General features: G+C 55.0%; 9 protein-coding genes across 9 annotated transcripts; 3 read left to right on the top strand and 6 right to left on the bottom strand.

Moving 5' to 3' along the window:
* Positions 1–997: 997 nt before the first annotated feature.
* Positions 998–1,850, bottom strand: N656DRAFT_501028 (uncharacterized protein). The gene is made up of 2 exons (XM_064809854.1): positions 1,624–1,850; positions 998–1,561 (listed from the first exon to the last, which is right to left on the bottom strand). The coding sequence occupies exon 2, from the start codon at positions 1,483–1,485 to the stop codon at positions 1,081–1,083; it is 405 nt and encodes a 134-aa protein (XP_064672964.1). The 5' UTR covers positions 1,486–1,561; positions 1,624–1,850; the 3' UTR covers positions 998–1,080.
* N656DRAFT_787911 (uncharacterized protein) lies at positions 1,714–2,866 on the bottom strand (the record flags this gene model as incomplete). Its single annotated transcript, XM_064816649.1, has 3 exons — positions 1,714–2,191; positions 2,253–2,312; positions 2,625–2,866. 3 exons carry the CDS (start codon positions 2,864–2,866, stop codon positions 1,714–1,716), a joined length of 780 nt encoding a protein of 259 aa, XP_064672963.1.
* A 529-nt stretch (positions 2,867–3,395) lies between these two features.
* N656DRAFT_500940 (uncharacterized protein) lies at positions 3,396–3,846 on the top strand. The gene has a single exon (XM_064809853.1). The coding sequence runs from the start codon at positions 3,566–3,568 to the stop codon at positions 3,800–3,802; it is 237 nt and encodes a 78-aa protein (XP_064672962.1). The 5' UTR covers positions 3,396–3,565; the 3' UTR covers positions 3,803–3,846.
* Positions 3,847–6,364: 2,518 nt separating this feature from the next.
* Positions 6,365–7,326, bottom strand: N656DRAFT_500686 (uncharacterized protein). Its single transcript, XM_064809851.1, has one exon. It carries the CDS (start codon positions 6,991–6,993, stop codon positions 6,469–6,471), a length of 525 nt encoding a protein of 174 aa, XP_064672961.1. The 5' UTR covers positions 6,994–7,326; the 3' UTR covers positions 6,365–6,468.
* Positions 7,327–8,595: 1,269 nt separating this feature from the next.
* N656DRAFT_796059 (uncharacterized protein) lies at positions 8,596–11,143 on the bottom strand (the record flags this gene model as incomplete). Its single annotated transcript, XM_064817488.1, has 3 exons — positions 8,596–10,021; positions 10,072–10,756; positions 10,840–11,143. The coding sequence occupies 3 exons, from the start codon at positions 11,141–11,143 to the stop codon at positions 8,596–8,598; spliced, it is 2,415 nt and encodes an 804-aa protein (XP_064672960.1).
* Positions 11,144–14,461: 3,318 nt separating this feature from the next.
* On the top strand, positions 14,462–16,437 carry N656DRAFT_704089 (MFS general substrate transporter; the record flags this gene model as incomplete). Its single annotated transcript, XM_064811153.1, has 4 exons — positions 14,462–14,885; positions 14,963–15,145; positions 15,213–15,292; positions 15,358–16,437. 4 exons carry the CDS (start codon positions 14,462–14,464, stop codon positions 16,435–16,437), a joined length of 1,767 nt encoding a protein of 588 aa, XP_064672959.1.
* An 800-nt stretch (positions 16,438–17,237) lies between these two features.
* Positions 17,238–19,101, top strand: N656DRAFT_704190 (uncharacterized protein; the record flags this gene model as incomplete). The annotated part of the gene is made up of 3 exons (XM_064811158.1): positions 17,238–17,357; positions 17,603–17,928; positions 18,207–19,101. 3 exons carry the CDS (start codon positions 17,238–17,240, stop codon positions 19,099–19,101), a joined length of 1,341 nt encoding a protein of 446 aa, XP_064672958.1.
* Positions 19,102–19,169: 68 nt separating this feature from the next.
* Positions 19,170–20,752, bottom strand: N656DRAFT_796056 (uncharacterized protein; the record flags this gene model as incomplete). The annotated part of the gene is made up of 6 exons (XM_064817487.1): positions 19,170–19,592; positions 19,645–19,711; positions 19,772–20,083; positions 20,146–20,329; positions 20,513–20,533; positions 20,623–20,752. The coding sequence occupies 6 exons, from the start codon at positions 20,750–20,752 to the stop codon at positions 19,170–19,172; spliced, it is 1,137 nt and encodes a 378-aa protein (XP_064672957.1).
* A 1,018-nt stretch (positions 20,753–21,770) lies between these two features.
* Positions 21,771–25,639, bottom strand: N656DRAFT_835371 (uncharacterized protein; the record flags this gene model as incomplete). Its single annotated transcript, XM_064818748.1, has 7 exons — positions 25,241–25,639; positions 25,106–25,171; positions 24,968–25,026; positions 24,873–24,891; positions 24,755–24,820; positions 22,936–24,689; positions 21,771–22,881 (listed from the first exon to the last, which is right to left on the bottom strand). Coding segments are annotated over exons 1-7 (3,078 nt in total), but the record flags the coding sequence as incomplete, so codon positions are not given.
* Between the last annotated feature and the right edge of the window lie 801 nt (positions 25,640–26,440).

Here is a 26,440-nt window from a genome sequence, read left to right as displayed (position 1 = left end):
ACATTTCCCGTTTCCATTACTCAATCTTGCTCAAGTTGAGGTCGCAGTGCAAACGTTGCACAGCAGCTCTGGACATCTACACGTTGTACTGTATTGTGCACTAGAGGTAGAACAATGCAGTAAGGAAGTGGTCGATGGCAAGTTAGGTTTCTGCTAGAATACATATGTAGCTCGCTTGAGGCCCCTGAGTGTAGAAGTTTCTAGACTGTCAGTGTTGGTCGCCGAGCATGCAAATTGCAATTCCTACCACAGTAGACTTATCATGGTCTGCCATGTTTGCACGTGTGGTGTATGCCGGGTCCGAAGAGCCAGCTAAACAACCTTTTGCCATCGAACTCGTAAGGAAAGGTCATCAAGCAAGTGGCTCATCACTTCCCTAATTATCTACGGACTATGCACAGCTACTTCATCTAGTGTACAACACAACATGACCCATTCATTCTCCAAGTCATGCCCCGCTCTGCGGATCGGCACGTTTGAACGACAGCACTGCTTACGCGGCAAAAGCCAGCCATTTGCAGTCTCTCTCAAACAAGACACAGTGTAACGACGTTCAGAACAGAAGTTAACGTGTGCAAGGAAAGCTTGCTCCTCGAGGACGGGAACGCCGGAATATCACCAAGACAGGAGATGCATAACGTTTAGCTACCAGTTGACATTTGAGTATCGTAGGGAAAGTACCGAGTAGATAACCGATATGCACATTACAAAGTACGGGCCCTGGGACTACTTGAGGACCGTACAATGAAGACCCGATGTCCATGAAAATGGTACCCAAGACGCCGTAATGCCAGGTAAGAAGTGAAAGGACATGAATGATATGTGTACGCGACCATAAACTCCAGGAACAAGACCGTGGGTCCCCTTCCGGACCCTCGTACTGTGATATGTAGTGTAAAGGTTGGTATATCCATCACAACACGACCCTAGAGCTATTCCGGAGACGCCAAGAGAACCCCAACATTGACCAATGCAAGCTAATGCTCCCAGTTTGCTTTTCCCGTCTAATCTTCACAGCATGCCTGCTAAAAAAAGTACTTTTTTCCAAACCAAAGACAGACAACAATTACTCAAAATCTCTCAGAAGAGATCGGACAAACCAAAAGGAAAAAAGACGCGAGACAATCGCCATCCTGCGGTGGAAAAAGATCGTCTCTCGGGCAGTCGTATCATGCCGTTGCGTCGTCCGAATAGCCCGTCCGAAACCCCGCATCCCATTAGCCTGCCGAGAACTCCGAGGGCTAGTGTCGACCGAAATGGAATGACTGAACGAAAGATCCACCCCCAGCTACCCCAGCCGAATCGATATGATCCTAGCCCATGACCATCGCTGGGAGAATGTGGGGTAATACCGACAAAGCAGAAAGCCCTTCGACTGATGCTGGCAACAGACAACAGCCAAGCGGCTTTCACTGTCCCGCCTGTTGTTCTGCAGGTACCCCACGCGAAGGGTAACATTCTGTCCTCCCGGGGGAGCCCCCGCATCGAGATAAAGGGAAGGCAAACGATGAATTCGGTCTGGACTGGAACCGCTGACTCGTGAGGAGCTCGAACTGGCAGGCTGTAATACCCAACAACCCCTCGGTCAGCATAGCTTGCAGCTCAGAGCGCCCTAAACCCCACGTTGTAAGCACAGACGCTATCTGCGCCTGCCAGGCTCACATGACATGTAGCCAATTAGATGGCTCGGAAGAAGCCTGCCAAGCGGCGAGACTACCGCCCCAGCATGGGTGTGACAAGCTCTATGCTCTTGGGTCTTGAATAGTGGGCTGGTCTGCGGGAGGGAAGTGGCCGATCAGAACTTGTCCCGTAGCTGTCGGTGGTGGTGGCGCCATAATACGGCCCATCAAATGTGGACGGAAAGACAGTGGCTGGCCTCGAGTACGAGTTGCTAGGACTCGTGGCGCTCCGGCCGAAGGGCCATATGCTTGAATGATAGGTTCCAACGGGGGACGGGGGACTTGGGGTTGAGATTGCCAGCGACTTGAGGGCCGCAATGGCAGACTGCGTCGTTGATGTCGTTGTCGGGGAAAAGTGTGTCGAGTTAGGGCGCGAAGGCGAGGCGCGTGGTATGATATCTCTGGGCTCAGGTGGGCCGGAAAAGAAGGGGTATTGAGTGGTCCGGTGAGAGCTGGCATAGTGGCTCAACGTTGATGACAAGCCTGCGCTGTTCTGGTCGTGCATGCGGCATCTGGGTGATCGGGTCAGCAAAAGCCCAATCCACGGCTTCCAAAGATACAATCTACACTCACGTCTCCGAGCAGTACAAGAATTGGTCGTCCGAAGGGACAAATTGTTTCTCACATATCATACTGCAGTCGGCGTCAATCAGCATTTGGTCTTCCATGTCACGGGAACGATGGGGCATATGCAGGAACGGACACCTCCATCACTTCCCAATGGCCGACCTGGTGTGCCCCTCGAACGGAAACAATTTACTCAACTTCACTTGAGCGGCCACAGGGCGACCTAAGGTGACACAAATCACCTGCAGGCCAGGTGACAGACAATGCGGGGTGATGGAAATGTAAGTCTTCTGAGGGGAAGGACCCCAAAGACGCAATTGTGAAACGTAAAGACTTGGAAGCAAGGCAAAGGGCAAGACAGTGTTTTTGATGACATACCAATACTGTGGGAAGCTCTCCCTCTCCTCATCCCACCAGCGATCCTCTTCCCACTCCTTCTCACGGTCGCGAGGATTCTTACCCAACTTTGGGATAGTCTGGGGCGTCGTCTTTCTGGTCATGGCCGCAGGACGAGACGTATGCTTCTTGGAGGCGAGATCCGAGGCGGTAACAGCCTTGCGTACGTCCGTCAGCGAAGTGTTGCCAGACCTCGAGCCCGACTTTCGACGATGGTGGTGCATCGGGACAGTCAAGCCTGTGATTGGTTCGACTAGTCCTTGGGGAAACCGGGGCGTTATGCCAGGGACGGCTGGTTGGCTAACCAGGAGTTCCTGGGTTCGCAGCGGGGGCTGAGGGACTGCGGGGAACCAGAGTGTGCGGGATTGAAGAATCGAGACAGAGAGTTTATGGATCTTGTTGGAACCCGTGACAGACTTGTGCCTTTTCAACTGGGAGCTTGCCTGTGTCGGTCCGCAGGAAACGAGTGTCAAATTTGCAGACCAGCCGGAAATGCGAGGTTGCAGTGCGGTGGCGAATATTTGCTGTATCCTGCAAGAAGAGATTTTTCGCTGGTTGCAGGCGGATTGGTTGTCTGTTGTTAGGCCCCCGGCCGATAGTTGCTCTCCAAGCTGCAATGGGACAATTGGCAAGCCTGTTCAGTTTGGGCACCGGATTTAATGCCGGCGTGGCAACACAAATTCGGTGTCGAGACGCTCTCAAAGTGACAATTGGTTTTGTCGAGAACCGAATGGTGACGGAAGATACCGCGGAGCTGCGAGAGCTGTCACGGCAGGAAGTTGGGAGAGGGAGGTCGTGGGGAACTCGGGAACAAGCAATAGAAAGCGGCTTGAGTCGGTTCGGGCAAACTTCTTGGAGAAAAAGTACTCGAAGGTGTAGAATTTTAAAGAAGATGAAGTGACCCCTTTTGCACCCGAGGCTGGATGACTCTTTTCATAGCTTGCAGGCGCTTCGTCTCTCGTCTTGTCAACCGAAACCCGGGTACCTTGAAGCTGCCGAGAACGGAGATCGATTTAAGGTCTGGCCAATCGTTTTTCACCCTCGTTGGTGTGCTTGTGGTGGTGGTGGACTGGTGGTGGTGGTGGGTGCCCACAATTTGCGGTCACCGGGGTACTTTATCAGAGTTGGCGCCCTGGCGAAAGAGCGACAGCGTACACTAAAAAGGGCGTGACAGGAACAGCCTGCCGGAGCTCTGGCGAAGGGAGATAAGTTCGGTCACCTAGTCTTCCCCCGCGGTTACTCACTGTACTAGCACAGTAAGTTGGAGAGAACCATCAAGTGTCGGAGGAATACGAAATCAATAATACGGTAGAAGAAGAGGGGAAGCAGGAGGAATGAGACGAGGGCTTGCACCATTCTTGTAGGTCACGTCGTCCGTCTCGATTAGCTAAACCTCTGCAGGGTTTCGCACATCCAGAGAGGGGCTCACAGGGGAGGGGTCTCACCGGGTCATCGCCCAGCAGTGTGGGGTGAGCTTCCATGGGCCCTGCACAGTGCCACTTACAGCTCTCTCCAGGCGCAGCTGTGCTGCAAGGGTTACGAATGGGGGCATGGGCCGTGACCATGGAAGCCCGGCACCACGGCAGGCTCGGGCTGACTTCATCTGGGTCTAAAATCCGGGGCTCGGTCAATTTTCCATACCACTACCTTACACTAGTTAATATCATCGGCGATAAGTTCGTGGGGGTGTTTGTACGTATGATGCCATCTGTTGACGGGCGGTTTGGATGTTGCAAGAATGTTGTGATATTTCCCACTTTTGCTACCATACGGTTCCATACCGCACCTGTCTCCACACAAGCTCTTGTTTCACCGGGTCACTGCTCAGTCGTCTGATCAGTGTAGCCAGTACTGAAAGTTGAGAATAACGATGCAGACTTGCAGAGTTGTCCGAATTGTATGCAAGGCACTCGGCTGGATCGGAAGACGGTCTAATCGTCTCAACCATTGGCATCGTCCCATGTCCATCGAGGTGCTACTGTAATTAAGGTAGCAGTAGTACGGATATACTTTGTCGAGAAGGAGGGCCACGTTCGTGGTCAGAGAGCGGTCGTAAAGGTGTGCGGATCGTGGCCAATCAGAGAGCTGGGACGAAGCTCCTGGTTGACGTTCTGGGAAAATGTCAAGGCTCCACAAGGTCATCCTCATCCAACACGCCAGGCACGCCCCCAAAAATGGTCATGGGCTCGCGCAGCGACCATTCACCTCATTCATCAAAAACACTGTGCCTAACTAGTTGTCCAGTCGCCTACTAGTAGCTTTCACTCTCCTTACTGTCCGGATGTCGGTGTAAAAATTCTGTTCGACTTCTCGTCCCTGCACACAGGAACATATTAGATTCCAGACGCTGTGACCAAAAAGTTACCTATCAAGGACCGGCGACGCGGATCTGAACTGGTGATGAGATATGGAAATGACGTGAACTGCCTCCCCGCACAGCGCGGCGCGTCTTCTGGAGCAAAGAGAACCTTCATGGAGGCCCAGGCATCACAATCTTGACGGTTGTCTGATAAGTTCAGACCGTTTGGCCAAGGCGTTAGCAGGCTTTGATTCGGAAATACACTACAGCCCACAGGCGGTTCGGCGGCGGCAACTGACCCTCCCCTTCCTGACCCTCGGATCCGCCGTCAGACTGGTGGAACAGATCGCAAGTTGTGTCTGCCACGGGCATGACTAGGGCTGACAAGAGAAAAAAGCGAGCTGTCAGCGACACAAGGCGTTGGTTCTTCAATTTTTCAAGTTCTCTTTGTGCGGTGGGGCATCCGTTGGTAGTGTACTGTACTGACGCAAAGAGTCAAACCAATCTCATCTCGCCCTTCTCTCACGTTGAGCAGTTTCAGCTGCCGAGAGACGTTTGACACCACACTTTCACTCTGCTCAACAACCACAACCACAATATGATCCACTAGTGCAACAGCTCAGGCATGAAAGCCCAGACCGGTTGCAGCCATGTCTCTCCGAATGCACGCTAGCAGAAGGAGGGCGCTCAAGATCGGGTTGCGATCGTGTTCCTGGGTGCGTCATCCGGGCGATCGTGCAGCAATGCCTGGCTGTGCCGGAAACCAACTTGAGCTGGCATGCAATCATTCAGAGAGATCCCGTTGAGCCAGCCGTGCAACAACAACACCTTTTGGGTCTCCCCATATGAAAGAGCGTGGGGGCGCCGCCAGGACCGAGCCAACCTAGTCAAGCCAGCAGCCACCAAAACGGCTCCCCACACAAGGCGCTGAGCGACTTCAACAACACATGCATAACTTGAAGCGCACGCTTGTCCTTCATCCACCTGTGCAAAAAGACCGTATACCGTTTTCTTTCCCCGAAAGAACAGTATACCTGAGAAAACACTCCTGGCCCAGCATTTTCCGTCCTCATCTGGTCAGGAAAAGAGATGCGTGCTCTGAGTACAGTACATTACTGGCACCGTTGCGGTACGGTCCACCTCTCTCATGCAACACAACAGCCTGTTGCATCTCGGGAGTGACAGGCGCATCCGACCCGACCCGCGAAGGGCTTCTGCAACTTGCTGCTAGCAAATTGTACAGCAACGTACCACAGGACTTTGGGGTACTTTGGATGGAACGACCGAGGCGCCGCCGACGGACCGCCGGGCGACGGTGATGGGAGTTGCTGCTGCCTATAACCATCTACCTCCTGCCTAGTATCAGGTGTCTCGACCATTGGAAAATTTTTCTTTCCAGGTCAGCTTAATTGGGGATTCAGAATCCCGTTGAGAGGTCCGTCTTACGACTCTGCACGTTGTGGCGTGCCACCGACTGCACCAGCCGACTTAACAGCTTTTGTTGTGTTCTTATCAGTCCTCAGGGTATCAGCAGCCGCGTTCCGGGGCGGGTAAGGGCGGGTTTTCGAGGCATTGGGATTCGGGAGTCCCTGCAGCAAATATGCATCGCCAACTGAGCGAGACTCGCACGCCAGCCAAACCCTGCCTGGCACCACGGTAGGTGGGGGCTGGGTGGACAGACCCCCGCCGAACCCTTTTTAACATGCTCTCTAGACGGGAGGTTTGCAGTGCGGATCGCGATGCTGCAGGTACGCTAACCGCAGCTTGGGCCCGATCCGGAGTCCTTATCAGAGATAGGGTCCCGGACGGCAGACGCGGCCTCGCATCGGGAGGGAGGCGGGGGAAGGCGAGGTATCCACCAGTCGCATTTTGTTTCCCCCCATGATCAAGCTGTCGCCGATTTGATTGAACTAGTGCCGATAAACGGGCGACCAGGGACTCATAGTGTACATACATTAACCAAGAATCGGACAGCGCGCTACGTACTCTGCCTAGGGCAAGATAAGGCCTCGAGGACACCCCGGAGTACAGCAAGAAGCTCGCCCACCACATCGGGCCGTAGCACGGTCCGGGCTTTTTCTCGGAACGTCCTCCAGCTACCGGACGGCTGGCTAACTGCCCACGTCGCTCAGCTCCGGTCTCGCAGCGATCACAAGCTCTACTTACCGCGATGTTGGTTTTTGTCGCACGCACTGAATGGGGTCAACCAACGAACGAAGCTCAATACCTAGCTTGGCAGCTCGGCTGGGTCGATAAACAAAGCCATACGTCGGGGGAGGAGCATCGGATAAGGTCAGCGGGAGCGCGGTGTTCAACTGGTAACTTCATATCGGCGCTTACAGGACGAGAAAATTCAAAAACGACCAGACCGACCCGACAACCACTTCTTTAGCTGGGTCCTTCGCTAACCCCGAGGGTTCGGCTTTGGTCGTCTGTTCAGAGCCAGTCTGTGTACTGTACATACCTATGGAGTGTAGTGCACTTACACTACTCGAACAAGCGCTACACTGATCTTATTCTACACGTGGGCGTGTAGCAATACACTAGTGTATGTACAATCCAGTACTGTGTACGTCACTACTTCGTCCCATCCTCTCTCGGACTCTTAACGTTATTTGGTTTGGGAGCATGGTGTTGCTTCTTCTTGCTTGGCATTTGCACCGACAGACTGGGTCTTTGTGTTCGGGTGGCTTGGCGGGCCGCGTTGTTTGTCCAGCCATCCGACGCCCTTTGCGATGTCTCCGATTCCTATTCCGATCATAGGTGAGAGGCGGTGTTGATGACGAGATATACACCTCCCATAGTATGGATTGTGTGACCCATTTCGTAGCATTGCTCACTCACTCCACTATAGGGCTCCGATCAAGTCCGACCCTTCCCAAACACCCGAAGAGTCATTGGGGTGGGCATGTGCTCAAGACATAACGCAAGCTCAATTAGATCATATTACTACCTTCACTTGGGCAATGGATTGATTTCTGATCGGACCCTGTTGGTGAAGGACGTATACGTGTATACAGGAAGATGAAGGGCGAGAATGGGTGGTCAGCAGGTCGGTTCGGATTTTCCCAGTCTATGCCAGTAGCGCCCAGATGGGATGATTTCCACGAGCGTTGTCGTGCAACCCCAGATTACTCTCGTTACATCTCCGTCGTCCCTCAAGGGGCCAGCATATTGCTAGAATTTGCAAGTCGTACGGATGCGTACACTATCTGATGTTACCTCGGAAGCCTAAAACTCGTGAGCTGATACATAAATCACGTCATCCGCCGGTTAAAGCCTCGGACTGCCAAACCAGTCCATCATCTTGACCTGTCCGTTCACCCTGATTTTGTCTTTCCAAGCCGTCCAGACAGCACTCATGCCTTCCACCCAGCCCATATCCAACAGAAAACCCATCCTGTACGCCTCATAAGTACCGCCTAATGCAGCCGTGTGTCCGCGCCAAATCAGATGAGCCCGTATACCTAAACCGTAGACGACCGTCTTGCAAACACCATAGCCCGATCCGTGTCCACGTACATATATCTGTGGCGAACCACTATACCCACCTAACCAAGTATAGTTGTAACGGGCAATGGGAGCAGAATAATAAGAGGGGCAAGGAAGGGCACCATGCCAATAATAATGTGAGAAGAAATATTCACCAAAATTTCAAGGATGATAGAAAGTAGCATGCTTCGGCCGTCCATGCGCAGCATCCCAGCCAGCCCCTTCTCCCAGGACAAAGTACTCGTCGGAGTCTCCCCTTTCGCGGGCGGGCTCCGTGCTCAGTTCCTGCGGTGACAGCGGCCGCTGAGAAGAGAGACCCAGCCCTGGCGGACTGCCACTACTCCCCCGGTTCCCGGGGCTCACCGGCGGCGAGTGCCCCTCTCCGGCAGCATGGTGATGATATCCACCACGCGCATATCCGTGTCCGTGTCCGTGGCCGTGTGCGTGTCCAAACCCGCCGGGACTTTCGCCGCCGCCGCCGGGCGACACCTGCACCCACACCCGGCCCTCGGCGTCAATCTTTGTCAGCGGAGGGACTACTTCACCCCCGCCGCTGCTGACGCCAGTGCCGCTCTCGGTCGTGGTGCTCGTCCCCGTCCCCGTACCCGTCCCGCCGCTATTCGCCACCGTTGTGCTCCCTGCCGCCGCCGCGTGAGGTCCTGTGACTAGCGCGTAGGTGACGCCGTCCGGTCCGAGCCAGAAACGCAGGCCGGCTACTGCTGGTGGTGGTTGTAGCGGTGGCGCTGCTGCTGAGTGCTTGTAATAGGAGGAGTCTTCGACGGGGAGTTCTATCGGTCGACGGGTGGGCGACGGATACCCGTGGCCGTACTGCTCCTGCTGTCGTTGGGTTTCCTCGCGGAGAAAGGGGCTGTAGGGGTAGCCACTGTCGGGGGTGTACGAAGGCGGCGATTGCGCGTGCAACGAGTTCGGGCTTGCAGGGTTGTTGGCTGGGTGGAGGTGGTGCGCCTTGTTGGGGTCGTGACCGCGCCGGCGCCGGCGCCGGCGGATACACCAGATGATGCCGAGGATGGCGGCTACGGCCACGACTGCTCCCGCAACGGCGATGCCGGCGATGGCACCGGTGCTGAGAGGGTTAGTGTTCTCCGGGCTGCCTGTCGAGGTAGGGATTGAGCGGGTAGGTGTGCGCTCAGGGAGGCTGGCTTTGCGGGTCATGAGGACGCGAAGATCCGGGTTGCTGAAACCTGCATCCGGCGCTAATTTGGTTGCGCCGCCGCCGGCTGATCCGCCAACGGCACTGACTATATCGTCTGGAAGAGAATATGTGGTAAGGTTCTTTTCGAAGATCTGCCACAGCGCTTTCTCAGGGTTCTGCTTTCCCATGTCGACGTTATGAACCCCAAACTGCTCGGGCACGTCGCATCGATCGCTGGTGGGGAATGTGCCTCCGATGATAATCATCTGGGAATTGTCGATGACGTTACAGCTAAGGGAGTGGTGCGGGAACTCGCCGGTGGCGTTTCCGTCAGTCGGATACATCTTGATCCATTGAAATGACGGGATCGTAAGAACATAGACGTCGTCGAACCCCGACGTGTCCGGCGGCATACCGGCGCCGCCATAAAGATAGCTGCCACATGGGTCAGTCGGATGGTCCTCAAACATCCTTTCCCAACTTACATGTTATAGCTTGACTGATCAGGGGCCCACGTGGCCCCAGCACAGAAGCGTCTGCGCATCTGAGGAACTGTCCCTGTAGCGTTTTGTGTGTACCATTTCGAACTGAGAACGTCAAACAAAAAGATAGTCTCCATGGGCTGTCCGACCACTGAGCCGTTGGAATGAGGGTCTTGAACACCGCCAAAGTACACCAGCATTCCGCCATCACCTATTGGAAGAAATACCATAGCGCCCTCTGCCCTGCCGATTGAGTCCGGGCCTGTGTGGTTCGCCCAAGAGTTCGAATCCATGCTGTACCTGACCAGTCCGGAGATGGCAACTGGCGGACCGGTCCATCCAGGCACCGTATTGTTGGATTTCCATCCACCGTAGTAGTAGCCCTCACCTCTTTCGGACACGGCAGTTCCCGCCCCGTACGAGGCAGCGTCAATGCTCTGCGCTGGGGATCCAAAAGACTCCCAGTCCTCGTAGATAGCATCAAAGGACCAGAGAATGAAGTCGGGGGGAGGGGGTTGAAGATAGTATTCGCCGCCGAATAGGTAGAATCGTTTGTTCACGTTATCAGCCCATAATGTCCCGCCATGAACACTAGGGATGGTGGAGTTCTTGGTGAGGTTGGCGTAGAGCTGTGGCATGAGACCAGTTGGATTGGGCGTGTCCAGCTCATGGTAGTGAAGGCCGGTGTCTCAGTAGATACATGTTAGTCACTGCTGGCATCAGCTTGCTGAAGAGAGCTCGCTCTCGCCAGCACTTGGGATACGTGCTCACTGGTATAATTGGTCGGGTACTGGGCCAACGGGCTATAGTTGATGAATCCACCGTCGATATACAATCTCCTGTCAATAACAGCAGTCTGATGGCCGAATCGTCTGCAGAAATTCTTGACAGGATCGAGCTGAGCGCGCGATGTCTCGACGAGAACCAAAAGCAGAATCGACAGCGATATGCGGAGTGGCGGGAGCAAGTTGAACCAGGATGGGGGTGGCACTCGGGAGCGCCCGCGGGCTTGGTTTGGCCCGTACGCCGTGCCGGAGCGCAAGGGCGCCGCCACGTCCGGAGCGGAGGACGTCATGTCGGAACGCAAACGGTGCCGGCCATACTTCAGTACCTCGGGGAGCGGCAGCGCTTCCGAAGCTTCGAGTGCACTTAGACCTGTGGCAACTAACAGATGAAAAAGAGCAACAATTCGTACGATGACGTGGATAAGAAAGGTTCGCAGCTTACGCTCAATGCTGAGCGGAAGCCTGGCACAATGTGTATCATCCAATGAGGTTACACAGGGTGCGTAGATCGATTACCATCTCTGTCCAACCATGCCTGACGAGTGAGTGGCTCGGCCAGCTTGCAGGCAGTTTGTTCACCCAACGCCACGTCCCGTCCCGCATAGCGCAGCCAATTCTCTTGAAGAAACAAGTGGCGGTATCTCCTGTGGCGGTGAGCCAGCCATCGTTCAGAGTGAAGAGTATGATCCTGACGCGACATGACAACGACGATGATTGGGCCACCAGTGAGCGGAAGAAAATGAAGACCTCGGACTGAGAATGAGGGGAAACGCGGATTGCTGACACAAGACAATCGCGATATCGCGATACAGCAGATGCCACGCTTCTTGGAGTCACCGGGAGCCAGGGGTGGCAGATGAAGCCAGGAGAGATGCTTGGGCAAACCAGAAGGCCCAATATCGATGTTATCCCACCATCAATCCGGACATGGTCCAATCGATGCCCTCAGCTCCAACCCGGATCCCGAGAGTCTGCGACCACCCCTGCGGATAAACGACAGGGCTGAGCTGTGCGGAGGTAGTGTAGCATTGGCCCTCCTACGTGTACGGAGTATACGACGAGCCCTAGGGCAGCTCATACGGTCCCTCCAGTTACCTATGTGTCTGTTAGTTTGGTATTCCGAGTGAGGGTGAAGGAGAGAATAGCTGTAGCTGGAGAGATTTACTGCAACATCTTATAAACATTTGACTTCTCACCGGAACGAAAAGATAGCTTCAAGGGGCAGGCAGAATGATAGCTGGCCATGTATACCAGTATGCATGTTAGGCGGATGTCCGGACAACAGGGTCATCCTTCGGCACTTCGACTGCACTGTTTCCGTTTCGCCATTGGCGATGGCCAGCACAAAGGCCGAATTGGAGAATGCAAGCTTGAAATCGAAGCCTGCTCGAAGCCTGTGCTATTTCATGCTGTGCCACCCCGGCGTTTCACACAATGGATTCGTTGCCGACATATTGTATCTGGTATGCCCCGTACGTTGCCCGGCTGTGCAGTCTGCTCATTTCCATCCTACGCCGGAAACCTCGGAGCAGCCGAGTCAGACGTCTGCTCGACAGGAAATATTGGGCAGGATCTGATTCTCTCGAGCGTGGCAGTTGTTTTCACAAATGTGCGATAAACTTGAATCAATATTGTAACCGCTGTCTGTTCCGTGGCGATGTGTTAGTTGGTAGGCAACTGTAAGTGGTGCATGTCGAGAGAATGCCTCCTCCAGGTTGCTCTTCAGCATCACTTTGAAATTGTCGACATGGCAGCGGGAAGTTCATCAGTTAAAGAGTTGAAACTCCGCATTTGTTGGGTAAGCTACTTCGTACATACTTTCGCGGTAAATATGGAGTACCATACTGAGCCTTATCAAGTTACAGTATGTAACGTTACGGCTGTGTCTCCACATTTAGGGCTTCCCAGAGAAGAGGTCCAAGAGCGGGGATCGCCACCCAGCGAAAAGCTTCCCCAAATTCAGCTTGGCATTTGTGTACGTGTATGCGTCAACCAGAAGCACCTGCCCCTTTGCTAACGATACTTCTTCTCAGAACCGTTTTCTGGTAGCTTTCCTTGGCTACCGGTTGAAATCGGCGCAGCTAAAACTAAAGGCAGGGACCCAAAGCTTCGCCTTCTCACTCTGTTCTCTATTAGGTACTGGAACTGCACGACCACGTGGCTGGATCGCGACATGGACACCATCGATGAAATGTTTGTTTGCACAGGGCGATTGCTTGCGAGTAGCGGTAGCATCGGCGATGCATCCAGCCCACCACCATTTCGCCTGTGTTTCCCATCCTTTCCCAACCTTCGCTTCCTGTCCGAGCTGTCCAACCCATTATGCTGAACCGATCAGCCTGGCACAGCGGCTGGACTCCCCCATTGGTTCCCAGGCGGGCGGATTGATCTTTGCTTCATCTCACATGTTTGAATGTGATCATGTGAATTCTCAAGGTCAAGTTGGACAACTGTCCATACGGGCCTCAATCCATTGCCATTTCTTACTCTCCTTTCGGTTGCCCTCCGAAAATCCTTTCAAAGCGGCCTCATACCAGACGGGTTTCGGATACGGGCGGGCCTCAGCTCCGAGTATTCTCTGTGGAGCAACGACAAAGTCGGTGCTTCGGCAAGCCGCTTTAGCGCCGTTGAACTCACGCACTCGGACCTCGCGAGTATTCGTAGCCGACTCTCGGTGTCTTCTTCCCCATCTCCTATCTCAAGGAGTGCTTCAGACTTCAGAGACCCCTGGGAGGCTTACAAATTACTAGTACCCAAAACTGAGATAACGACGCGCTGCGCGGTCAGTCTTCGTGTAAGGAGGTTTCTCGGTACAAAATAGGTGCACATACAATGGCCTTCAACCAAGTCGAACACAGTTCTACATAATCAGATCGTTGCATCGTCAATCCAGGCGCAGGGGTCACTGAGTTACCTCGGCCCATTGCAGGGACTGGGGACGGAGATTCCGCCGCAGAGGGCTAAAGGCTCAGGAGAACTCCACCGTTCAGCTCTCTTTGGGAATCTTATCACATCATGGATGCGTCCACTACACTGCCTACTGCCTAGCCCTACAGCAGTGTATTTCCACTCATTGCTGATGGGCGAGACTGGGCAACGGATGCGGCTTCAACGGTTAGGTTTCGCTGCGTGCTTCAGTGCTAACTGCTCGGTCAACATATCCAGACGACAAATTCGGCGCGCTAACTATTCCAACGGATCATACGGATAGCCCGAAAGCCCTCTGAAAGTTCCCGTCTCCAGTGCTACTACTGGTGTCTTATACAGTCGCAAGCTGCAATACTCAGATCTGGCCTGCCTACGATGGGCTCGAGAAAAATGGTGCAATTCTTGTTTTCCAGAGGGATCCGGTGGAGCCTCACACTCGGGTTGCCAGCTTGCCAACGCGGAACGGGATTCAGTGTTGATATTTCCATCGGGGCTTAGAGAAGCTATCAGGCTTTGCTTTGCCATATAAGAAGCTTACAGCCTCCTTTCCAGCGCTTGCCCTCTCAAGTTGTATGTACAGGTAGATCAGATACCCGCGGATCAGATACTCGATCGTCAGATAAAGCGCAATTTCCTTTCTTCGTTCCCTGACTGATCCGAAAGCTGTTCCGCGTTTAACCATGCCCGACCCTCAGTCCTCATCCTCCTCCACGACGGCCAAGGAAGACCCTGTCGATGTCGAGTTCCAACAACCTCGGAACAGCGTCCCGCATTGGTTTCTGGTCCTCAACCCGGCCGGCGTCACCGACGACGTGCTCTACTACGACTACCCCGGCCAAGGCACACCCGAGTCGCCCTATGTCGTTGACTTTTTACCCGATGATGCGAGCAACCCTCGGCAGTTCCCGCAGGCCAAGAAATGGACCATCACCATGTTGCTGGCTGTTGCCACCCTGGCGGTGGCCTTCGTGAGCACGGCATATTCGGGCGGCGTTTTCGAGATTGTCCGATACTTTGGAGTGTCGACTACGGTGGCTATTCTTGGTATCTCTCTTTTCGTGCTTGGGTTTGCCATAGGGCCACTGCTTTGGGCGCCTCTTAGCGGTAAGCCGTCTCTCCTGAAGAGACGGTTCAGGGGTTTCAGGACAAGGGAGCTGATTAGTAGCTTATGTGCGGAACAGAATTTTACGGGAGACAAATCATCTTCTTAATCACTTACATGGCCCTGACGGCCTTCAACGCCGGTGCCGCTGGAGCCCAGAACATCGAGACGCTTATCATCCTGCGGTTCTTCGCCGGCTCCTTCGGAGCCTCGCCGCTGACCAACTCCGGCGGCGTCATTGCCGACATGTTTGAAGGGAGAGGTATATGCGCCTCTCGCTCATTTCTTTGGGTTTCGAGATTGGAAGTAAGCTGACCAAACCTTTCCAGAACTGGGAATTGCGGCAAGCGCCTTTGCCATGGCACCATTCCTCGGTCCCTCCATCGGGCCCATCGTAGGCGGTTTCCTGGTACGTCGTCATAGACAAAAAAGTCCCCTCAAAACAAAACATCCTCTAACACACCCACTCCACAGGGCGAAGCCAAAGGCTGGCGTTGGATCGAAGGTCTCATGGCCATATTCACGGGCGTCGTGTGGATCGCCTGCGCGTTGTACGTCCCGGAGACGTACGCCCCGGTATTGCTGCGGCGGCGGGCCGCCCGGCTTTCCAAAATGACGGGCAAGACGTACATCTCCAAGCTGGACCTCGCCACGAGCGGACAACCCAGGTCTCAACAGATCAAAACCACGCTCTCCCGGCCCTGGGTGCTCCTCTTCCGCGAGCCCATCGTCTTCCTGACGTCCATCTACTTGGCCATCGTCTACGGGACGCTGTACATGCTCTTCGCCGCGTTCCCCATCGTGTTCCAGCTCAATCGGGGGTGGAGCGCGGGCATTGGCGGGCTGGCCTTTGTCGGCGTGGCCGTCGGCATGGTCTGCGCCGTGGGGTGCATCGTCGTCGACAACTCCCGGCGGTACGTGCGCGTCGCCGAGACCAGCCCCGGCGGGGTGGCCCCGCCCGAGGCAAGGCTCCCGCCCGCCATCGTCGGCTCCGTGCTCCTCCCCGCGGGGCTGTTCTGGTTCGCGTGGACCAACGGGCCCGAGGTGCACTGGAGCGTGCCCATCATTGCTTCGGCATTCTTCGCGGCGGGGCTGGTCGCCGTGTTCCTGTCGCTGCTGACCTATATGATGGACAGCTACACCGTGTATGCGGCGTCCGTGCTGGCCGCCAACTCGGTGCTCCGCTCCCTGTTCGGCGCCGCGTTCCCGCTCTTCACCACCTACATGTACCGCGACCTCGGCATCCACTGGGCCAGCACCGTGCCGGCGTTTCTGGCGCTGGCGTGCGTGCCCTGCCCCCTGCTGTTCTACTGGTACGGTGCCAGAATCAGGAAATCGTGTCGGTATGCTGCCGAGGCCGCGGCGCTGTCTGAGAGACTGGTGCAGGCGCAGCATGGAGACGCAGTGTCGGGTGGCGGAAGGGCTCTGCCGGTCAGTGAGAGTCGAGGGGTTTTGAGCGAGGATGAGGGGCCAGTGGCTGGGCATGGAAAGGAGATGAGGGAGAAGACAAGCATCGCTGGACGATGGCCGGCTCAGAGAGAGTATTCTTCGTGATCGTCGTGTTTGCTTCTTTCGGAGCGCTGTTGGATACAATGGGAAAGGGGGTTGGTTTGGGATTGAATAGGTCATAGAGATATAGATAGATAGACTCCCGCGAGATAGAGACGGGTTCTCATGACATAATGATGTAGGAATTTACGGACACGACTCCTTACCTTGACTCCATCAATATCCCAGGAGCATCGGAGAGCCTGACCGGGACACTGGCAGTACCTCTTTACCTGCCACGTCTTTCTTCAAGCAATGCTTGTAGTCAAGAACCGAATTTACCATACTTGGCGCTTGACGCTGAACAATCACCCCTCGAGTACCAATCGCCGGCTGCTGCGCGTGCGTCGCCAAGACGGCCGCTTCCTCACACTCGCATTCCGCTTTGGGCGATGCGAGTCATACGACTGGAGGGCTTGGGCGGTTCTGCCGTTTATTTGGTCCTGCAAACGCCAACGGCAACGCCGACCTCCGGCAACAGAACGAGAAGTCCGCCATTTGCAAACCATTCGTACTGCTTCTGGTGACTGGAAAAGTCGGGAGACGAAGAGAGCGAGAAACTGCTGACGTATTTGCCGGGCATCGTATTCAATGGGCTGCTTCTCTTGGTACTGATGTGACTCAGTTCCAGTTCAAGGAAGGGGCGCGACAATGTTGATATAAAATAGTTTTGGCTTCGATTCCCTGTTCGCTTTCCAAGGTTGGAAATATTACCATCCCTCCCATCCGCCCGTCAGTCTTGTTTCACTCAGGTTGAGTGGTAGGCAGACGAAAACAACCGTTCCCTTTCCCCCTCTTGACTCACAATGACCCTTCTGAAAGTCGCTTCCTTCACAAACACGTTCCTTATTCCTAGCAATGGAGGAGGTTTGCCAGAGCTAAAGGTCGTGGGACCTGAAGATGGCCGGAAGAAGCGGCCGCATCGCGTATGTTTGTCCAGTATCAGGGGAGGTGATCGGATATTGGAATACCGAGTAGTACGTGCTAACCCCCTGGGGGGCCCTAGAAATCACGACGAGGATGTATCAGATGTAAGAAACGCAAAGTCAAGGTGAGAGATCCCGGCATGGTGCAAGCATTGCTTTTATGCTGCTGTTGTGTTACCCCTGAAAGAGCAGTCCGGAACAGGAGGACGGTATCAATTCAAGGGCTGACAACGGCATATGTCTAGTGTGACGAGAACGAGCCATGCGGCAACTGCGTAAAGCGAAAGGAGACATGCCTACGCCGGATAACGACATCGCCCAACCGGCTAGAGGACCGGTCACAGATGTCGACACCATCCCCGCAGCGTGAGGAGTCCTGGTGCCCTCTGTCTGAACCCGAGTGCGGACCCATCAACATGCTGCACATGGAACTCCTGCACCATTTTGAGAGGTTCACTATTCCCACCCTGTCATTTGAGAAGCTGTGGCCTCATATGCTGCAGCTCGCTTTCCAGGTACGGCAGCCACCATCCCCTGGGCTCTCCCTGTATGCAAAGCAGGAACCCGGCTGGTCAATACAGAACTGAAGATTAGCCCAATGTAGTCCAGACAGCATACGTATCTCGTAAATGCAATGCTCTCGCTTGCTGCGGCGCATCTCGATTATCTTGTTCCCGAGAATCCCGTGTACCGTCGAGCCAAGTATGCTCTCTTGGATAAGGCGCTCCACGACTACCGCTTGACTTTGTCACGCCCCATCACTGCAGAGAACTGTGATGCTCTACTTGGCACGGCCAACATTATCCAGTTCCTCATGTGGTGCGACCTCAGTTTCATGGAAGACCAGAGTGGGACCCAGCGGCAACACCAGCCCCTGGACTTGTCGAGCGACCGTCTCTATTTGCTCTCAACCGGTGTCCGCCAAATCTTTTTCATGGCTTGGCCGCTTTTCCAGACCACTCAGAGTCTTTTCATGCGGGTTGGGGTGCTTGGGCCATGTATGGCCCTCGAAGATATAGTTGAGGCCCGCGGGCTGAACTGGCAGCGCTTTCTGCGGGCGTTTATGGACCTCTACGACAACTCGCGTTATCACGGTGGGCCAAACGCCTTCGTTGGTTCTGAGTCGCCCTGTCCCTCGAGCCAGCGGTCGCAGAGCCCAGCGTCGCCATTCCCGCCCGCGGCATCGGCCCTAAGCTCCGGCTCCAACTCCCGCAGCAATGCATATCTAGACGGCATAGTTTCCAGTCTTCCATCGTCCAATGCTCCACCCTTCAAGGTTACGACCTTGTGGCAGAGCTTCAAGGAAGGCGAGGAATATATCCGAAGTGCCGGAACGCACGACGAGGCTCTTGCGCGCGCCGCTTACAAGCGCATCGCAGCACGACTTGCTATCGCCATGGCTTTCGTCCTGGATCACACGTCCAGTGGTTGCCCAGCTTCCAGGGCAACGTGGAACAGTACCACCGGCAGCCGTGAGCCACCTTTAAGGCCAAGCGACACGGTGCGTTATGTGGCGACGTTTCCCATGATGTGTTTTGGGCCGCCGCTGGCGCTGATTTCCAGTGGAGACTCGCGGATCTTGGTAGTGCTCTTTCACATATATCGTGTCGTACGCATTTTGTTGCCGGGAGAGCAGTATTGGTGGTGTAGAAGGCGCGTGAAGGTTATGGAGGAGGCGATTGGGCGCGAGCTAAGGAGTAGAGGACTGGAGGTGTGCTTAAGGCGGAAAGACGAGGTTCTGTAGCCGAGATATGAGTGAATACTGTGAATCCGCCTCCCGGAACATCCCCCCCTCAAAGATAATATGAACTTTCAGAGTTCATCACGGCCAGCAACCCTGATCTTGACTTCTGGGATGTTTTTGATCGACACTCTGCGGGTCGCTGTTCGAGTGGCTTCAGCTTTCTCGTACGTGGTGGTGACACCCAGAGGGGTCCAGGGCTTGATGCGGCCTTGGTAGACGTCCAAGCCCCACTCTTGAAGAGCGCTTGCGCTCAGAGACCTTCCCTTGGGATAGTGATAGATGCGGTCCTTGGACAGTTGGTGCACCGCGCCAGCCGGGAAAACGCCAGGCTCAAGGCCGAGCTGGGCCATCAGGTCCGGAAATACGAATGGGTCCACCGTAGCGGAGGTCAGGGAATCATAGTGGTTCTTTGCGAACTTGTACAGCACCTTCCGCAACGCCTGTCGTTCGCGCTCGGTAGGGGCAAAGACATAAACCATCGGAGATCCGCGCTGTAGCCACTTAGTCTAGGTCCGCAGCGCAGGGACGCAACTTAGTACTCACGTCAAGAAGTCTCTGGTGATTCAGGACTGTGAGCTCACTCAAGACGGGCCTTGATGCCTCCTTTATCCTGTGTCGTACTTAGCGTCCTACTTCTGCAAGCTCTGCAAGTCAAGACCGGAGAACCTACCAAGCATCTAGCTCCTCAGGCCCCTTGATCTCGTTCAAGCTGACTGTGTCACCGTCCACGAGCTTGTAGCACACGACTGCGGGTGGTTCCAGCCCCTGGGCCCTGATCACTTCGGGGTCTGTCACGGTACCGAAGCTGAACTCCTCACGATATCGAAATGCGATATCAGCAAACACGGCGGCGGCAGCGGTGTCTTCGCCCAGGTAGGCGACAAAAACCGTCTCGTCAGCCGTCTTGAACTTGGCAAGGGCGTCGGCGTCGAGGGTCTCCGGGACGAGGGGACGCGCTAGCCTCGCCATCCAATGCAACAGGCTGAAAACGAAAAATCATTAGAGCTTTGTGGCGCGCTCTATGGGGTTGGTGGATGAACCTACGCTCCAGCCCTCCGCGGGCCCTGGTACCAGAACGTGGGGTGGTCCAGCTCCTCAAGGTAGATGGAAGGATAACCGCGATACTCGGCCCCAAGGCAACCGGCCCGAGAGTCGGGCTGGGAGCAGTCAATACTGATGAGCGGATCAGGCCCTGGAGCTTGGTCAACCGCCGCGAGCCATTCCTCCTCTAAAGCTGCACTGGCAGGTCTTGGGAAACCCAATGTTAGATGCGTTGGGTCAATAACTCAGGAAGGTGGGTACCTAGGTGCATGACTTACTCTTCTGGCTACATGTCCCACCAGGATAATTGAATGGAATTAGTCGCTCTTGCTACATGGGGACAGCAATCCCAACGGATGTGTCGAGTTACTGGTAGTACTTGCCTTGACGTCTGCACCGCAGTCAGCTTCACATGCACTGCACACACCACAATGCCTTGTGTGCCAGTCACGGAGGGAGTAAACATCCATATTCACTCACAAGCCACCAGGAGCCGCTCTCCAATCTCACTCCGCAGCCAATAATTACTGATGTCCGTGTGATTCCACGCAGAGGACCCTTGCGCGTAAAGCCATAGCAGGTGTAGCGCTGCTAGAAGGATCCAAGCCATGTCGAAGTCGCAGAGAGTGAGTATGGATTCAGACTAAAACAAAGTCTACGCTAGTACTTGTAGATTGAGGCAGATGATATCGAACGGTGTTGGAAAGCGCAAAGTGGGAACTGGAAAACACGGTAAGTTATATGAAACTGGGGTTCTGTTTTGTATGTAATTACACAGATACATCTTATGCATACAGAGTACGAGATTAATTTGCAGCGTAAGGTACAGTACTGTACACACCTTACACCATAGCATTATCACCCACTGACCTTGTTTGACATGCTGCAATAATTAATGCAATGGTTTGGATTTATCAAGGTCTAAGGTATGGTACCTTCTTGACACATTGATAAACTCTCCTTCTGTTCTCGCCAGCTTTTCAACGTATTGCATTGCATATGCCGTCCAGACCACATCATCCACCCCCTCCTGTACTGTATGTACGCTGCGCATTTGAACGCGAAGCCGCTTGTATGTAAGTGTACCCATGTAAGTATGTAATTGCAGTTCAACACCCTCAACCACCTTGCAGTAAATATTGTCCCTAGCAACCCCCATAGCATAAGACAGCGAGATCAAACCAGCTGCTTCCAAGCGCCCACAGATGACATGGGCCCTCTTAAGTTGGAGAACCAGAAGGGCAAAGGCCGACGCAGAGGGGATGATGAAATTCAGAGTTTGGGTTTAGCGGAAGCCACACATCCGTTTCCCATGAAAAGCGTCTTAGCTGCTTGGCCGCCTAAACACCGGCAAAGTTACCAAGACTCGTAGAGCAAGCAGCAGGAGCGAAAGCAAAGCCATTGTTATTTCCCTCCTTTTGTTTATTCCCCCATCCCCTTCCCAGACATGCAGCATGCCCACGACAAGACAAATAGACAGCTATAACTCGCTAGATAGACATGGGCAAACCAGATAGAGCTAGCAACTACCTGGCCGCATTCTGCCTCCCCTTCTTTCCCCTGGTGACCATCATGTCCGGTTCGGCAGGGGCCGATGCCGAGGCAGCAGCCACCACAGCCGCGACTACCTCCTTTTTCTTTGTCGGCTTTTTCGACTTCGCCGGGGGCGGTTCCATGCTGTGTAGGTGCCCAATCTCGTCCAGTGCCATTGTGTTTTGCCATTTCATACACCGATACGCAGGGGCTGGTGGGTGGTCCTGCTCAGTGGTGGTCGCCGTTGCCGCGGCGCTTCTGCCCCGGGTACTCATGCGTTTGTTGCTTCCACCCACAGGCGCGGCCACAGCCACCACTTCCTGCTCCCGCTCCGCCTCCTTCTCCTTCCCGTCTTCCACCTTCTTCTCGTCATTCGGTATGCCAAGGTATGCCTTCCGGTTTTCCATGTTCTTGATGATCTTATCCCGGTAGTTGACCAGCTCCTTCCTCAGCTTCAGCTCATTGAACCCTCGCGGGTCAAGCCAGTTTATGAGGGCATCTAAGTCCTTCGGATCGGCGTAATAACCCCACTGGCAGGCATTGTACACGCTGGTGTCGCCCTCCTCAAGCTTCTTCCTCTCGGGAACCGTCATGTCAAACTTGGCCCTGTACTCGTCCTGATACTCGGGGGCCATATCGATGTAGCCCTCGCGTTCCAGTTCGTCCGGGCCTTGCACCCAGATGCACCCATTAGCGTAGCCGGCCTCGGCGGTTGAGCTGTTGGGAAGCCCGCCGTAGGGCATGCCGTTGCGCTCGAACCAATAATACCTGTTCCAGAAGCGATCCTTGCCCAGCACGCGAGTGCGCGGGCAGTCGGCCTCACGGAGATCGTTGTCGATGACGGCGATTTCGCGCTCGCACTCGGCAATTTCGTCCTCCTTCTTTTGGATGTCCTTGAGCACTCGTTGGAACTGTTTCGATTGCTTCGGCACCTTGGCCGCCGCCTCGGCCTTCTCCTTTCTTTCTTGCTCTTTTTCAGCCTTGCGTTTGCGTTCGGCCGCACGATCGTTGCCCCGCCGGAGTTTCCTGGCTGGCATGTCATCGTCTGTGTCCGGGACTTCTTCCGACGTGTTTGCCGGCACATCCTCAACGTCTGACATCTTGACATCCCCGTTCACTTTCACTGGCTCCAGAGGCGGGCTTGGGGGTAAGTTGTCCGGCAAGAGGATTTTGCGTTGGTCATTAAGACCCTTCAGCTCCTCGATTCTGACAGCGAGTTAGTCTTACATGGTAGAACGGAAGATGAAACGTATCACCCACAGTTGTTTCCGCTTCCTCTGCCATTCAATCTTTTCTTTCCTATACGCTGTCATCTGCTCGCTGCAATCCTCCATGTAGCCGCGGATGGCCTTGGTCTCAGCCGTGAGCATGCAGATGATTTGCAGCGCCTGGACGCGGTAGTTGACATCGAGGGCGGCATATCTTTGGCGTACCGTCTCCTGGCTGGGCTCGATGTCGGTCGGAACCAGTTGCTGTAAAAGCTCCTCGCAGCTGGCGTGTAGCCGCTCCTTTTTCGATAACTGGTGCAAGAGCCCGACCATGATCAGCTGCCAGCCACCGTCCTTGAAATCGCGCTTCTTAAGGTGTTCAATCCAGTCGTAGCCCCGGAGTACTTCCTCAGCGCGGTGTTTCGGTGCGTCCTCAGCCTCTTGCTGTTCTTTCTCGGCGGCAGCAGCCTCCGCTGCCAATCGTTCCGCCTCCAACTTGGCCATGCTACTCCTGGTAGCGCGGCCCGACGGTTGGGGTTCCGGTTCAGGCGTAGGCACGTTGGTCTCGTCTTCTTGTTCCGCATCCTCATCCTGCTCTTCCTCGTCGTCCTCCTCTTCATCTTCCAGCTCTGGCAGCTGGATCTGAACCTTACCCCCTTCCGACTCGGAACTGACGAGTATTTTGAGAACCGCGCAGTGTATCTCGTCAAAGAGCTGGACGGGGTTCGTATCAGAGGCAACCAGCATAGCTTCTACATAGTCGTCAAAAGTGAACGAGTCCAGTTTGAAAATTTCGCAGTAGACGTTTAGCGTGTCCCACGTCTCGAGTAGCGGTCCTATTGACTTCATCAAGATCTTGTCGCCCAAGGGGGACTTGCCCTCGGCTATGACGTTAACTGGCGGGTCACTGCACATGTAGTTGAGCAACGGCCGGACTTTCCCCCGGGGCTCCAACTGCAAGTCTTCAATGGGGTACTTCGGGGGTGGCGGCGGCGGGGGCGGCGACGGCTCCCGCTGTGGGAGGATTGGCGGGGGCATTGGGCCGCGGAAGGACATTGGGAACTGAAAGGGGTTTCCTGGGAGCGGCAGGTGAACAAATTGGCCCGGTTCGTGCCCTCCAAACGTGCTATGCTTGCCCTTGATGGAGCCATGTTGCTGGGCTTGCAGGGCTTGTTGCGCCTTGGACTTGTGGCTTTTGGGCGCGGGCTTCAGCTCCGGCAGCCGGACCGGACCGGTGGGGCTGAAGGGCCCCGATGGTGGATTCGGGTCTGGCTGCGACAGCTTCTTCTGAGCCTGCATCTGCTTCCGCTCCAAAAGCTTATTGTCGTAGCGCAGATGGGGCGGTACGCGTGTGTCAATGTGATACTTTTCGGCAACGTCATGCTTGACCAACCACGGGGCGCCATTCCAGGCCTCCCTCGTTACCGTCTTCTTGATGAAGGACCGTAGTACCGACTTGGTGAAGACCTTGCGGTCGCGGAATATGTGGGCGTCATCCACCACGGCCTCCTCGTCGGGACGCTGATCCAAACTGACAAAGTAGCGCGAGAAGGGCGGTGTGACAGTGCCGTCTGGAAGGACCTTGCTGCCGAAGCGCGTCTTATCCCGCACCACGCCGTGTAGTCTCTCGCCGCCCAGGATGTGGACGGTAACGGCCTCGCCGGGGTAGTAGTCATTCTTGAACTCTTCATAGATCTGGTCGACGAGGGTGTCGATGCGGGACACGGTCCGAAACTGGACGCGACGGAGGATGGGGCCTTTGAGTGCCTCGGGAAATGCCTGGTCTACTTCGGCAGCGCCGGCGAGCTGGGTAGTGGCTGGTCATCAGCATTCCTGATTTCAGCAAGTACGACCGGGGGTGGGTTCCTCACCTCGCTGTCGAGCGCATCAAAGAAGGTGAGGCCGGAGTGGCCAGTGATGGTGCATATAAAGCGCTTCTAAAATTGACCTGTCAGGCCGAGTCGCCCGACTTACACGGGATGAGCATACCTGTTTATAAAAGTCGAGTCTGTGCCGCGCGTCAGTACGGGAACCCCGGCATTGGACGTAACGGCAAAGCAAGAAAAGAAAAGGACTAAATATACCTGTTCAAGTAGTCCTCGTATGTAAGAAATACCTCGCCGGTCTGGGGAATATGCCAGACCTGGATCGTCAAAGCGTCAGCTGCAATCAATTGGTGGCTGGATGGGGGTAGGTGTGTGTATAACATAGAGAATACGTACCTCCTGGTTCTCATCCTCAATCTCAGGCACGGGCAGGAACTGCACCGGCTTGCGCTTGAAGAGGACCTGAACGGGGTTGGTCAGTGTCATTGGGCAGGGGGCGGCGAGAGGTCGAGGCAGCATTGGCGGGCATACCATGCCGATGGGCGGGCGAGGAAGAAAACCCAAAAACAGCTGCAAGGCTGATATCACAGCCTCGTAACCGGGAAATATCAGAACAGCAAAGTCGAGAAGCTAAGTGGTGTTAGACGCGCCTATGCGGGCGATTGAGACGCGTTGTGGTGGCCCCCGGAGCCCAAGGTGGTTGTGGCCCGCGGCTCGCGCGGTCTGTGGCGGGTTGGGTGGAGGTGGAGAGAGAGAGGAGAGAGGAACCTGGCCGAGTGGTCATGCAAGGCTGATGATCTGCGCGTGGTGCAGATGCTTTAAATTGTCTTGGTTTTCAACTTGGACTGGGCTCAGTGGGCGCGAGTTGGGGCCGGGGCGGCGCGTTGCAGAGTGTGATGTTGGTGGGAGAAAATGAGTGAAGGGAAGTCGGGTGCGAGCACGAGGAAAAAGTTCAACAAGGGGAGAGAAGGGAAACGTAACGGCAAATGGGGAGGGAGCACGGGCTGGCTGCCAGGTCCAGCGTGCTGGCATCCCGGACCCGCCAGACAGGGACGGGATCGCTCCCAGCTCCGACCCAGAAAAGGGCTCCTCCTCGTCCACACCCCCGACCACCCCGGGAGGCCATTGCTGCAGCCAACCTGCCCCCCAATGCACACTTTGCCCATGTTTTTGTACTCATTCTGCTCGCCTCGACGAGAGCTATCTACCGATGCTTGAAGCATGCAAATTGGCCCTTTTATCAATTGTTTATGCCCAGAAGAGCCCTGGCCAAATTTTATTTTCCAAGGGTAGGGGTCCGCAGCCCCCAACACGGGAGGTTCCTCGAGATCGCCGGCAGAGAGAGCTACCTTGGCTGTACCTTACCGTGGCCGTCGAGCTTGCTGTTGCTTGGGCCGTTCCGGATCAGGCTGCAAAAAAGAAAGGAATGCATTAATCTTGAGAAGAGCTTATTATGACCTGCATCCCGCGTTCTGAAGAATGTCGACATTGGGCACGCGCTGTCGGTGCATCGTTCAATCGGTTGACCTCAATGCATACATGAAAGTACAAAGTACCTCCGTACCGCGCTAGCAGACATCAACACGGTTACCTTGGGGGAAGTCCACTGTTTGACCCGCATGACTGTCCCTTCCCCGGCACCTTTCACCTCGAATGCAATAGATAGCAGAACATGGTCCATTGTATTTGACGCAGGACGGAATGAGCTTGCGCAATCCATTGTACTTCTTT

This window comes from Canariomyces notabilis, assembly GCF_033297395.1.
Source record: "Canariomyces notabilis strain CBS 508.74 unplaced genomic scaffold N656scaffold_4, whole genome shotgun sequence".
Lineage (NCBI taxonomy): Eukaryota > Fungi > Ascomycota > Sordariomycetes > Sordariales > Chaetomiaceae > Canariomyces > Canariomyces notabilis.
This window is presented reverse-complemented; position numbering and strand designations above follow the sequence as displayed.